Here is a 14,186-nt window from a genome sequence, read left to right on the forward strand (position 1 = left end):
CAGGCCCAGCAGCCATGGCTCACGGGTCTAACCGCTCCACGGCATGTGGGATCTTCCCGGACCGGGGCACGAACCCGTGTCCCCTGCATTGGCAGGCGGACTCTCAACCACCGTGCCACCAGGGAAGCCTGAGATGATTATCTTTTACATTCTATGCTTGAAGGCCACCATTGTCATATCTTTCCAGTTTCCTTAATTTTCATTTTATGTTTTATTGTCCCCACATTTTAATTATTTTTCAAACTCTTTTCTGAATTCTTGCCAAGTTTTTCCTGCAAATTCTATTAACCACACAAAATGTCTTACTTACAACAAGTTCCAAAACACCATCCCCTTCATCAGCATTTTCTATCACAGTGGCTCCAAATCCAAGCTCTCGGATTAACTCGGCTATCATCGGGGGTTGTATGACAGCAGGGTTATATCTTACTTCTGCCTTCCCAGCCATCAGAGCCACAAGTACAGAATATATTCCTAGGAATATTGATAAGAAAAACAATTCAGATAACATTTCTCATAAAAATAATAATCTTATGATAGTTTTTTTTTCATTTAACTGTGAAAGGATTAAGTGAATCTGGAGAAATTTATTTCTTAACTTTTATACAGTATTGAGCCAAAATCAAAACTATTTTAAAAGAAGGCTTCATTTTAAAAAACTTTTTAGTATGGAAATTTTCAAATACATACACACACACACACAAAAGAGAAAACATAATAAACTTGATGTACCCATCTCTCAGCTTCAGTAATTATCAGTAACACTGGGCTGCTCTTGTTTCATATATATTCCTACCCACTCACTCTCTGCCCTTTACCCTGATTATTTTGAAGCAAATCCCAGATATCGTATCATATGTAAATATTTAAATACATATAACTAAAAGATAAGACTCTTTTCTTTAAAAAAGAACCATAATACCATTATCAAACCTAAAATAATTCCTCAATATCATCAAATATCCAGGCAATGTTCACATTTCCACAACTGTCTTATAACTGTTTAACACTCTTTGTTTGTTTGCTTGAATTGGGATCCAAATAATGCCCATGAATTGTAATCCATTGAGACCTTATCATGTAAATATAAAGTATTTTTAGAAACTCGTAAGACAGAGTCCTAGAGAAAGGAACTCGTGTACTTAGGAAATGACTGCAGTTGTAGCAAAGAACCCAAGAATATACCAACATACACATTACAATATTGCCAAATAACAGTAATTTCTTTCTCAAGTTTTATTGTCTGACATACACTAATCTAAAATGCTCTTATTCCTAAGAAAAAAAAAGTGCCACACAACTTAACAAAGAAGTTCATTTTATGGCAGTCATGCTGTTCTCTGGTGTAAGCATTTTGTTAACAACCATCCCACTTCTCTAGACCAGCTATTGCTGTAACTGCCAGGAAGAAAATTAATAACGTGAAGTAGAAACGGCAGTTCTTTCTAGGAATCAGCAACCCTTGGTGGCTACCAGACAGGGAATAGGGATAAACAGTCCATAGGTTAGATCTGGGTTTTGAAAAAAAGAAGAAATATCCAAATATTAATTTAATAATAGTTTTTAATAAGAAGACAAAGTATCTAATATAATCTAAGTTTTCTGTATAAAAGTGGTTAAAAAATAAAATACTATTCTTTTCTTTGGAAAAAATAATGGTTACACACTGGGTTTTGTGGGTACCAAATAATTCAGAAGATCAGATCACAGGAAAGTATCAGTAATAAGAGAAGGGTGTAGAGAAAGTAGGAAAAAAATCTTCTTGCTTCAGTTGAATGTAATCTACAGCCAAAGAGAAAGAGAAAATCTGGGTTTTCAAGTTTCAAAAACATGTTTCATACTTATATAAATTATGGAAAATTTTTAAAATTCTTACTTCAAAATATAATTAGAACTCTATCAATTCATTTTTAAAAATATAATGCAGATGAAACTGAGGGAAGACCAGTGTCACTTAATTAAAAAAACAAAAGTGAATGTAGTGACCCCAGCTAGGGCAATGGTATGCCTAACTGGGTTAGGAGGAAGTAAAGGGGTAGTAGAAGGTAACTGGAAGTATCAGCTTAATGGATTAAAGAAGAAAAAAGATCTGTAACTGTAATTTGTAACAGGCATTGCTTGTCTCATGAGAAAGGCTATTTCTGAACTGCCCCAAAAGAGTTTGTTCTAAAATTAAACAGACCCCTTGAAAACTTCTTTTTGCTTTCATTTGCTTGCAACTTCCCTCCTGTTCTTTTTTAATCACTCAAAGTGTAATTTAGCCCTGACTGCATTATAATTAGATATAATGGAGGCTGAAATGAAGGACGCAGAAATGAAAGAATGCAAACAAGAAAATATTGAACTGAAGATGACTCTAGTGTATAACATACATTTTGTTACAATAATGTTCTGGCCTTTACATATAAGGTGATTCCACTGGCTACAGAATTCCATTATTACAGTGTATACTTTGAGTTATTTCCCCAATAGTGGGGATAAGCTTATAATAATCATATTTATTCAGCCCTTCTGAGTAACAGCATGTATCATTAAGACATCTTGGGCGAGGGCTGTTTGAGTACCAAACCTATGACTTCAGGCTCATTAAACATACTCATGTATCTCTACGGTTAACAAATCTACTATGCATACTGCGAAGTCCATTAATGTGAGTGCAAAATTTTAAGCTAAAACATCTGAGTGTGACTGATTAAAAACCAATATTGTAGAATGGCTTGAAGATGGTGGACAAGAAGGACCTGCCCTCACTCCCTCCTGTGAAAGCACCAGAATCACAACTAACTGCTGAACAATCATCGACAGGAAGACACGGGAACTCACCAAAAAGATACCCCACATCCAAAGACAAAGGAGAATCCACAATGAGACAGTAGGAGGGGAGCAATCACAATAAAATCAAATCCCATAACTGCTGCGTGGGTGACTCACAAACTGGAGAACACTTATACCACAGAAGTCCATCCACTGGAGTGAAGGTTCTGAGCCCCACGTCAGGCTTCCCATCCTGGGGGTCCGGCAATGGGAAGAGGAATTCCTTGAGAATCAGACTTTGAAGGCTGGCGGGATTTGATTGCAGGACTTTGACAGGACTGGGGGAAACAGAGACTCCACCCTTGGAGGGCACACACAAAATAGTGTATGCATCGGGACCCAGGGGAAGGAGCAGTGAACCCATAGGAGACTGAACCAGACCTATCTGCTACTGTTGAAGGGTCTCCTGCAGAGGCAGGGGGTGGCTGTGTCTCACAGCGAGGACAAGGACACTGGCAGCAGAAGTTCTGGGAAGTGCTGCTTGGTGTGAGCCCTAGCAGAGTCCGCCATTGCTCCCACCAAAGAGCCCAGTAGGCTCAAGGGTTGGGTCGCCTCAGGCCAAACAAACAACAGGGAGGGAACGAAGCCCCACCCATCAGCAGACAAGGGAATTAAAGTTTAACTGAGCTCTGCCCACCAGAGCAGCACCCAGCTCTACCCACCACCACTCCCTCCCATCAGAAAACTTGCACAAGCCTCTTAGATAGCCTCATCCACCAGAGGGCAGACAACAGAAGGAAGAAGAACTACAATCCTGCAGCCTGTGGAACAAAAACCACATTCACAGAAACACAGACAAGATGAAAAGGCAGAGGACTATGTACTAGATGAAGGAACAAGATAAAATCCCAGAAAAACAACTAAATGAAGTGGAGATAGGCAACCTTCCAGAAACAGAATTCAGAATAATGATAGTGAAGATGATCCAGGATCTTGGAAAAAGAATGGAGGCACAGATCGAGAAGACACAAGAAATGTTTAACATACACCGAGAAGAATTAAAGAACAAACACCTAGAAGAATTAAAGAACAAACAAACAAAGATGAACAATACATTAACTGAAATGAAAATTACACTAGAAGGAATCAATAGCAGAATAACTGAGGCAGAAGAACAGATAAGTGACCTGGAGGACAGAATGATGGAAATCACTGCCATGGAACAGAATAAAGAAAAAAGAATGAAAAGAAATGAAGACAGCCTAAGAGACCTCTGGGACAACATTAAGCTCAACAACATTTGCATTATACGGGTCCCAGAAGGAGAAGAAAGAGAGAAGGACCCAAGAAAATATTTGAAGAGATTATAGTCAAAAACATTCCTAACATGGGAAAGGAAAGAGCCACCCAAGTCCAGGAAGCACAGACAGTCCCATATAGGATAAACCCAAAGAGAAACACGCCGAGACACATAGTAATCAAACTATCAAAAATTAAAGACAAAGAAAAATTATCAAAAGCAGCAAGGGGAAAACAAGAAATAACATACAAGGGAACTCCCATAAGGTTAACAGCTGATTTCTCAGCAGAAACTCTACAAGCCAGAAGGGAGTGGCATGATATACTTAAAGTGATGAAAGGGAAAAACCTACAACCAAGATTACTCTACCCAGCAAGGATCTCATTCAGATTCAATGGAGAAATCAAAAGCTTTACAGACAACCAAAAGCTAAGAGAATTCAGCACCACCAAACCAGCTCTACAACAAATGCTAAAGGAAATTCTCTAAGTGGGAACCATAAGAGAAGAAAAGGACCTACAAAAACAAACCCAGAACGATTAAGAAAATGGTAAAAGGAACATACATATTGATAATTACCTTAAACGTGAATGGATTAAATGCTCCAACCAAAGACACAGGCTCATTGAATGGATACAAAAACAAGACCCATACATATGCTGTCTACAAGAGACCCACTTAAGACCTAGGGACACATACAGACTGAAAGTGAGGGGATGGAAAAAGATATTCCATGCAAATGGAAATCAAAAGAAAGCTGGAGTAGCAATACTCATATCACATAAAATAGACTTTAAAGTAAAGAAATGTTACAAGAGACAAGGAAGGACACTACATAATGATCAAGAAATCAAACCAAGGAGAAGACAACAATTATAAATATATATGCACCCAACATAGGAACACCTCAATACATAAGGCAACTGCTAACAGCCAAAAAAGAGGAAATTGACAGTAACATACTAATAGTGGGGGAATTTAACACCTCACTTACACCAATGGACAGATCATCCAAACAGAAAATTAAAAAGGAAACAGAAACTTTAAATGACACAATAGACCAGATATATTTAATTGATATTTATAGGACATTGCCTCCAAAAACAGCAGATTACACTTCCTTCAAGTGCACATGGAACATACTCCAGGATTGATCACATCTCGGATCACAAATCAAGCCTCAGTAAATTTAAGAAAACTGAAATCATATCAAGCATCTTTTCTGACCACCACCCTATGAGATTAGAAATGAATTACAGGGAAAAAAACGTAAAAAATACAAACACATGGAGGGTAAACAATATGTTACTAACTAAGAGATCACTGAAGAAATCAAAGAGGAAACCAAAAAATACCTAGAGACAAATGACAATGAAAACACGATGACCCAAAACCTATGGGATGCAGCAAAAGCAGTTCTACAAGGGAAGTTTATAGCTATACAAGCCTACTTCAAGAAACAAGAAAAATCTCAAAGAAACAATCTAACCTTACACCTAAAGGAACTAGGGAAAGAAGAACAAACAAAATCCAAAGTTAGCAGAAGGAAAGGAATCATAAAGATCAGAGCAGAAATAAATGAAATAGAAACAAAGAAAACAATAGCAAAGATCAATAAAACTAAAAGCTGGCTCTCTGAAAAGATAAACAAAACTGATAAACCATTAGCCAGACTCATCAAGAAAAAGAGGGAGAGGACTCAAAGCAATAAAATTAGAAATGAAAAACGAAAAGTTACAACAGACACCACAGAAATACAAAGCATCCTGAGAGACTACTACGAGCAACTCTGTGCCAATAAAATGGACGACCTGGAAGAAATGGACAAATTCTTAGAAAGGTATAACCTTCCAAGACTGAACCAGGAAGAAAGAGAAAATATGAACAGACCAATCACAAGTAATGAAATTGAAACTGTGACTAACAATCTTCCAAAAAACAAAAGTTCAGGACCAGATGGCTACACAGATGAATTTATCAAACATTTAGAGAAGAGCTAACACCCATCCTTCTCAAACTCTTCCAAAAATGTACAGGGGAAGGAACATTCCCAAACTCATTCTATGAGGCCACCATCACGCTGATACCAAAACCAGACATAGATACTACAGAAAAAGAAAATTACAGTCCAATATCACTCATGAATATAGATGCAAACATCCTCAACAAAATACTAGCAAACAGAATCCAACAACACATTAAAAGGATCACATACCATGATCAAGTGGGATTTATCTCAGGGATGCAAGGATTCTTCAATATATGCAAATCAATCAATGTGATACACCATATTAACAAATTGAAAAATAAAAACCATAGGATCATCTCAATGGATGCAGAAAAAGCTTTTGACAAAATTCAACACCCATTTAGGATAAAAACTCTCCAGAAAGTGGGCAGAGAGGGAACCTACCTCAACATAATAAAGGCCATATACGACAAACCCACAGCAAACATCATTCTCAATGGTGAAAAACTGAAACCATTTCCTCTAAGATCAGGAACAAGAGAAGGATGACCGCTCTTGCCACTATTATTCAACACAGTTTTGGAAGTCCTAGCCACGGCAATCAGAGAAGAAAAAGAAATAAAAGGAATATAAATTGGAAAAGAAGAAGTAAAACTGTCACTGTTTGCCAATGACATGATACTCTACATAGAGAATCCTAAAGATGCTACCAGAAAACTACTAGAGCTAAACAATGAATTTGGTAAAGTAGCAGGATACAAAATTAATGGACAGAAATCTCTTGCATTCCTATACACTGACAACAAAAGATCAGAAAGATAAATTGAGGAAACACTCCCATTTACCATTGCAAGAAAAAGAATAGAATACCTAGGAATAAACCTACCTAGGGAAACAAAAGACCTGTATGCAGAAAACTATAAGACAGTGATGAAAGAAATTAAAGATGATACAAACAGATAGACAGATACACCATGTTCTTGGATTGGAAGAATCAATATTGTGAAAATGACTATACTACCCAAAGTAATCTACAGATTCAATGCAATCTCTATCAAATTACCAATAGCATTTTTTTACAGAACTAGAACAAAAAATCTTAAAATTTGTATGGAGACACAAAAGACCCCTTATAGCCAAAGTAGTCTTGAGGGAAAAAAACGGAGCTGGAGGAATCGGGCTCCTTGACTTCAGACTATACTATAAAGGGACAGTAATCAAGACAATATGGTACTGGCACAAAAACATAAATATAGATCAATGGAACAGGATAGAAAGCCCAGAGATAAACCCACACACCTATGGTTAACTAATCTATGACAAAGGAGACAAGGATATACAGTGGAGAAAAGACAGTGTCTTCAATAATTGGTGCTGGGAAAACTGGACAGCTACATGTAAAAGAATGAAACTAGAACACTCCCTAACACCACACACAAAAATAAACTCAAAATGGATTAAAGACCTAAATGTAAGACCAGACACTATAAAACTCTTAGAGGAAAACACAGGAAGAACACTCTTTGACATAAATCGCAGCAAGATCTTTTTTGATCCACCTCTTAGAGTAATGGAAATAAAAACAAAAATAAACAAATGGGACCGAATGATAGTTAAAAGCTTTTGCAAATCAAAGGAAACTACAAACAAGACACAAAGACAACCCTCAGAATGGGAGAAAATATTTGCAAACGAAGCAAGTGACAAAGGATTAATCTCCGAAATATACAAGCAGCTCATGCAGCTCAGTATCAAGAAAAACAGGGCTTCCCTGGTGGCACAGTGGTTGAGAGTCCGTCTGCCGATGCAGGGGACACAGGTTCGTGCCCCGGTCCGGGAGGATCCCAAATGCCACGGAGTGGCTAGGCCCGTGAGCCATGGCCACTGAGCCTGCACGTCCAGAGCCTGTGCCCCACAACGGAAGAGGCCGCAGCAGTGAGAGGTCCGCGTACCGCAAAAAAAAAAAAAAAAAATCAAGAAAAACAAAGAACCCAATCCAAAAATGGGCAGAAGACCTAAATAGACATTTCTCCAAAGAAGATATACAGATGGCCAACAAACACATGAGAGGATGTTCAATATCACTAATCATTAGAGAAATGTAAATCAAAACTACAATGAGGTAACACCTCACACCAGTCAGAATGGCCATCATCAAAAAATCTAGAAACAATAAGTGCTGGAGAGGCTGTGGAGAAAAAGGGAACCCTCTTGCACTGTTGGTGGGAATGTAAATTGATACAGCCACTATGGAGAACAGTATGGAGGTTCCTTAAAAAACTAAAAATAGAATGCCATATGACCCAGCAATCCCACTACTGGGCATATACACAGAGAAAACCATAATTCAAAAAGACACATGCACCCCAATGTTCATTGCAGCACTATTTACAATAGCCAGGTCATGGAAGCAACCTAAATGCCTATCAACAGACAAATGGATAAAGAAGATGTGGTACATATATACAAGGGAATATTACTCAGCCATAAAAAGGAATGAAATCGGGTCATTTGTAGAGATGTGGATGGATGTAGAGGCTGTCAAGCACAGTGAAGTAAGTCAGAAAGAGAAAAACAAATATCGTATATTAATGCATATATGTGGAACCTAGAAAAATGGTGCAGATGAACCAGTTTGCAGGGCAGAAGTTGAGACACAGATGCAGAGAACAACGTATGGACACCAAGGACGGAAAGTGGTGAGGGGGTGGTGGTGTGATGAATTGAGAGATTGGGATTGACATATATACACTAATATGTATAAAATGGATAACTAATAAGCACCTGCTGTATACAAAATAAAATAAAATTCAAAAATTAAATATATATATGTATTATAGCTATTCTAAGAATTTGTAACCTAAAATGACAACTTGTACACAATATTAAGTAACTTTTGAACACTTTTACTGCAAGCAAAGATCAGTGATCAAATTGTTGGAAGAGAATAATTCTAAACAAACTTGGCTTTGGTCCAGTGCTTGGCCTGGATATAGTAATATTGAAACTTATGGATTGTAGTTGTTAGTTTTAAGCATAACTTTATCAGAAAATTCATGTTTCTTAACATCCATTGCAGCCAAGGTCCATAAAGAATAGTAATCTTATGTATTTCCTTTTGCTATTTGACTACAAACTTCATTGATATTAAAATGTGGCCATGAGGTAAACAAGACAGGAACTATATCTAAGGGAACAAAACACTAACAAAAACTGGTTGTCAGGAAGTCAAGATTGTCCTGAAAATCACTGATAGTCTTTATGAGGCCTTGGCAAGAGTCATAAACATGGTTACAAAACACATAAGAAGACAAAAAGGACAGAGTCCTCAAACTAATACATAAAACAACAGGCTTTAAGAGTGTCTTACCTTCTTCTCGTCTTAAATTCCGTTCAATGTTTGCTACACAGGAAGCACAAGTCATACCAGTGACCTGTATGTAACACTTAGATGAAGTCTTTGCCTCCTCTTTGTCATGAATTGGTGTCATCATTTTGGTATGAAATTCATTAGTTGAGGTCAAAAGTGGCATTTCCGATGAGGACTGAGCTATTACTACCAGTGGCTCATTTGTATCTGGTGGACAGGAAAAGATTCTTTTCATTTGAGGTATTCTCCAGCTGCATCCTCGTCACTCATCACAATCCACACCACCTGGCACTGTCAATCCACTCCTTTAAAATTGTAATGGACCTAGAGCCCAGTGCAATGTTATCTCTACACTTTCTAGGAAGTGACTTCCAAGTTCAACACTGCCCATCCCAATTCTCGGGAAAATCTGAACTAACTGAATAAACAAAACTATACATCAATATCTTCAAGCCATTATCTCTACCCCAAACCCGAGTAGACAATGGTTTGTTAATAGATAGCTCTTATTTTTATCATGAATTTTTATCATTATGTTAACAATTTACATACTGGGAGTAAAGCAATTCGTGATATAGTAAGTGGAACCAAAAGCAGTCGGCAAAACAGCATTGAAGTATAATGTCATTTAAAAATTGTTAGTGTATATATGAGAACCTGCAAAAGAAAGCCTAGGAGGGTACATACCAAACTATTAATGGTGGCTCCTTCTGGGGAATGGGGTTAAAGCAGGAACAGAATAACAGACAGATGAACAAACTTCCTCTACAGACACTTCTGTATGTTTGAACTTTTAACACCAATATATCGTATTTTTAAAATTAAAATGCCTTTGTGGACAATGGAAGAAGAGGCAAAGAGTAAGTCAGCAGTAATATTCATTTTTCGCAAAGGAGTGTTCAGAGACTCTTTCCATAGAATGTTTATGGACTGTGAAACAGTGGAAAGCTTCTGTCATCCAAGAAGCTCCCCTGCAGTCTCAGAAAAGTTGTTATTCTGCTTTACTTTATCCACTGCAGTATTAATCACCTCCCAAGAAGGGAGAAAGTATTCCCTTTTGCACATCCATGTATCAATACATGCAAAAAAGCTAGAGTTTCTACTCTCCTGCACAGATAAGGAGGAAAAGAAGTGATGTGGAAATTTCCACTAACCTAACTTGTTATTTCTTCCCCTTGGGCAAAAAACTGGTTCAGGTCTGTTTGGCTAGCCGACAGAGGAAAGTTTGCATAGCAGAGTTGGTTTTTAGGGTGCTGAAGAAGGGCATCTTTTGAAGAAACTTTAACAAAAGCCTTAGCATTCCCCTAATGAATGATGATCTAGACTTCTCAAATCAGTTATAATAATGGCTCTTAAATTTTAACACACATACCATCACCTGGGAGATCTTGTTAAAATGCAGGTTCTGATTTAGTACATTTAGGGTGGGGCCTGAGACTCTACTTTTCCAACAAGCTTCCAGGTGACGGCAGTACTGTCAGTCTGAGTAGAGCAAAGGACACTCTGAATAGCAAAGGACAAGATTCTCCCAATTCCGAAATGAGTCAGTCTCTGGTCTTAAGTGGATCAGTTCAGAAAACGATATTCATTAAGATTACGAGAGTATTATTTAGAACAAAGAGGAAAAATTTACCAAATAGTACCAAAAATTCAAAAAGGAGGCTCATTTGCCCAAAGGAAATAGCTTTGGCTTTGAAAAAAAACATTATTTTAATCTAGCCAGGAGCTTATTCATTCTCTCATAATTATTACTATCAAGACTTAATGTTGAACTTGGACAATGAAAAAAAAAGTTTATACTACCAATTACTTTAAGTCTTGTTCCAGAGTAATTTAGTTCTTTCAGGTACCAGAAGTAACCTAAATACCATCTACAACTTTCACACTCTAGAAGTACAGTATTAAATTAAAATAAGTCATAGTGGTGACCCCCCCTTTTTTTTTGGCTGCATTGGGTCTTTGTTGCTGTGCGTGGGCTTTCTCTAGTTGCGGTGAGCGGGGGCTACTCTTCGTTGCTGTGCGTGGGCTTCTCATTGCGGTGGCTTCTCTTGTTGTGGTTGTGGCTCACGGGCTCTAGAGCGCAGGCTCAATAGTTGTGGCGCACAGGCTTAGTTGCTCCGCGGCATGTGGGATCTTCCCGGACCAGGGCTCGAACCCATGTCCCCTGCACTGTCAGGCGGATTCTTAACCACTGCGCCACCAGGGAAGCCCCAAGGTGATCCCTTTTAGCTACATTGGCATGACTTCTCAACAAAGATTCATAAAATTGTGACCTTTACCCCAGTGAGTGTGGCAAGAAGAGCAAAACCTTCCATCTGCCACAGAGGCAGTACAGGTGTTAAAAAGCCACAATGAATTAAATGGCTAGTTTCTTTAAATTAGCTTTTCTATAAGCTGTAGCCACACTACTTATGCTTAAATGAATTCAAAAGGAAGGCTGACTCTCCTGCACTTGAGGCAACAATCAGAAAAGATTCCAAAAATTTCAAGAAAGGGTTTCCAATCTGATCCTCAAAACTGGCAGGTTCAGTCTAAAGTAATATGAAGAATAAATACATAATCAGAAAATGGCTTAAAAACAGTTATAAACATCATGTCTGCAACTTACTCTCAAATGATTCATAAAATGGTATATACGTGTGTGGGTAATGTGTGTTTGAATATATGTCTCTGTCTGTCGACAGAGAAAGAGAATGATAAAACAAATGTGGCAAAATATTAACAACTGTGGAATCTGAGTAAAATTGGTAAACAGGAATTCTTTGTACTATTCTTGTAGCTTTTCTGTAAGTTTGAAATTAAAGATAAAAAAGTTACAAAAAAGGAAAAGGAATTTGAGTATTGTGTTTGCTTTCATTGGTTAGTGAAGACAATTTCATATACTATGTCTTTTTAAGAGAATGATGAGATTGATGGTCATGATAAAAAAACACCTCCCATTTTTCTCACTACCTCCTTTAACATTTATGGCCCACCCAGGACTGGTATAACATGAAGGCAAAATGCACTGATCCCTGTACCTCTAGGAACAGGTCAGAGTGGCAGACTGTGAAGCCTGGATCAGCACTGACACTGGCATTCAGAAAATGGGTAGCCACAATTCTGGTGGTATCTTAAACTCTGATCTCTAGTAGAAACACACAATGCAGTCATTTGTTATCAACCAGATATATATATATATATATATATTCTTTTTCAGATATATATCATCTTTTTCAGATTCTTTTCCATTATAGGGTATTACAAGATATTGAATATAGTTCCCTGTGCTATACAGGGGTCCTTGTTGTTTATCTATTTTATATACAGTAGTGTGTATCTGTTAATCCCAAATTCCTAATTTATCTCTCCCCCCATTTCCCCTTTGGTAGCCATAAGTTTGTTTTCTATGTCTGTGAGTCTGTTTCTGTTTTGTAAATAAGTTCATTTGAATCATTTTTTTTAGATTCCACATAAAAATGATATCATATGATATTTGTCTTTGACTCACTTCACTTAGTATGATAATCTCTAGGTCCATCCATGTTGCTGCAAATTACATTATTTCATTTCTTATGGCTGAGTAGTATTCCAGTGTGCGCACATATTCGCGCATGTGTGTGTGTGTATCTTTTTTAAGGCACAAGAATCTTGGTCTTTTGAGATCTTCTTTATCAAAGTGAGACTTCTAAGTGAGAATATAAAATGGTGCAGCCATTTTGGAAAACAGCTTGGCAGTTACTGAAAAAGTTAAACATATTCACCATATGACCTAGAAATTCCACTCCTAGTATATACCCAGGAGAAATAAAAAAATATATTCATGCAAAAACTTGTAACAAATGCTCATCACAACATTATTCATGGTAGCCAAGGAGTGGAAACAACCCAAATCTCCATCAACTGATGAATGGAGAGACAAAATGAGGTCTATGCATACAATGGTATACTATTCAGCAGTAAAAAGGAATGAAGTACTGATACATATCACAAACATGGATGAACGTTTGTTATCTTGAAAACATTATGCTAAGTGAAATACGTTAAATACAAAGGGACAAATATTCTGACTCCACTTATATGGTACTTAGAGTTGTCAAATTCATAAAGCCAGAAAACAGAACAGTAGATAAAAGGGGCTGGGCTAGGGGGAGGTGAAGGGGAAATGGGGAGTGACTGCTAACCAGTATGAGGTTTCTTTGGGAGGCTGATAAAAATGTTCTAAAATTACATAATGGTAATGGCTGCAAATTCCTATGAATATACTAACAACCACTGGATTGTGTACTTTAAAAGGGTGAATTTATGGTATGTGAACTACATCTTGACTTTAAGAAATGACAGTTCTATAATTTCTACCATTTGTCATGAACATGAAAATTAAGAATGTTTACATCTCTGGGTCCTTTTCCACTGACACTTATCTACCATAATAATTTGAGCATGTGACTAATTTTTTATGCTTCTCAGTTTTAGTGAGCTTGAAAAGAGAACACTGCTATTTGATATCTTTCATTCTGATCAGAAGAGGAAAGGTTAATGACATTGTCTAGAAATTAGTTATTCAACTTTTCCATTGTTATTTACAGCAAGAAATTTCATTTAGGGAATTTCCAGTTTAATTCAAGGCAAGGTTCAATTCTAGTTTAAAACAAGTTCACATGGGCAAATTCCATTGGATATACGTCTTTGGTTTTAGTTCAAAGTAAGTGCTGCCAGGAAACAGGAAGACTTTGGGCCAGTTCTAGAGTCAGGTTCATTTGAATGCCTAAATTCAAAACTACAGTTAAAATTCTATTATTTATTTCTACTTT

General features: G+C 37.3%; 1 protein-coding gene across 1 annotated transcript in view; it reads right to left on the bottom strand.

The window, feature by feature from the left end:
- Positions 1-14,186, bottom strand: part of ATP7A (ATPase copper transporting alpha) — a 142,614-nt gene that overhangs the window by 42,999 nt on the left and 85,429 nt on the right. The window contains exons 6-7 of the mRNA XM_060137474.1: positions 9,394-9,600; positions 311-474 (exon numbers count right to left, since the gene is read on the bottom strand). Of these exons, the coding sequence (XP_059993457.1) occupies positions 311-474; positions 9,394-9,600 (371 nt within the window). The remainder of the gene's footprint in view (positions 1-310; positions 475-9,393; positions 9,601-14,186) is intronic.

Source organism: Lagenorhynchus albirostris, chromosome X (assembly GCF_949774975.1).
Source record: "Lagenorhynchus albirostris chromosome X, mLagAlb1.1, whole genome shotgun sequence".
Classification (NCBI taxonomy): Eukaryota; Metazoa; Chordata; class Mammalia; order Artiodactyla; family Delphinidae; genus Lagenorhynchus; species Lagenorhynchus albirostris.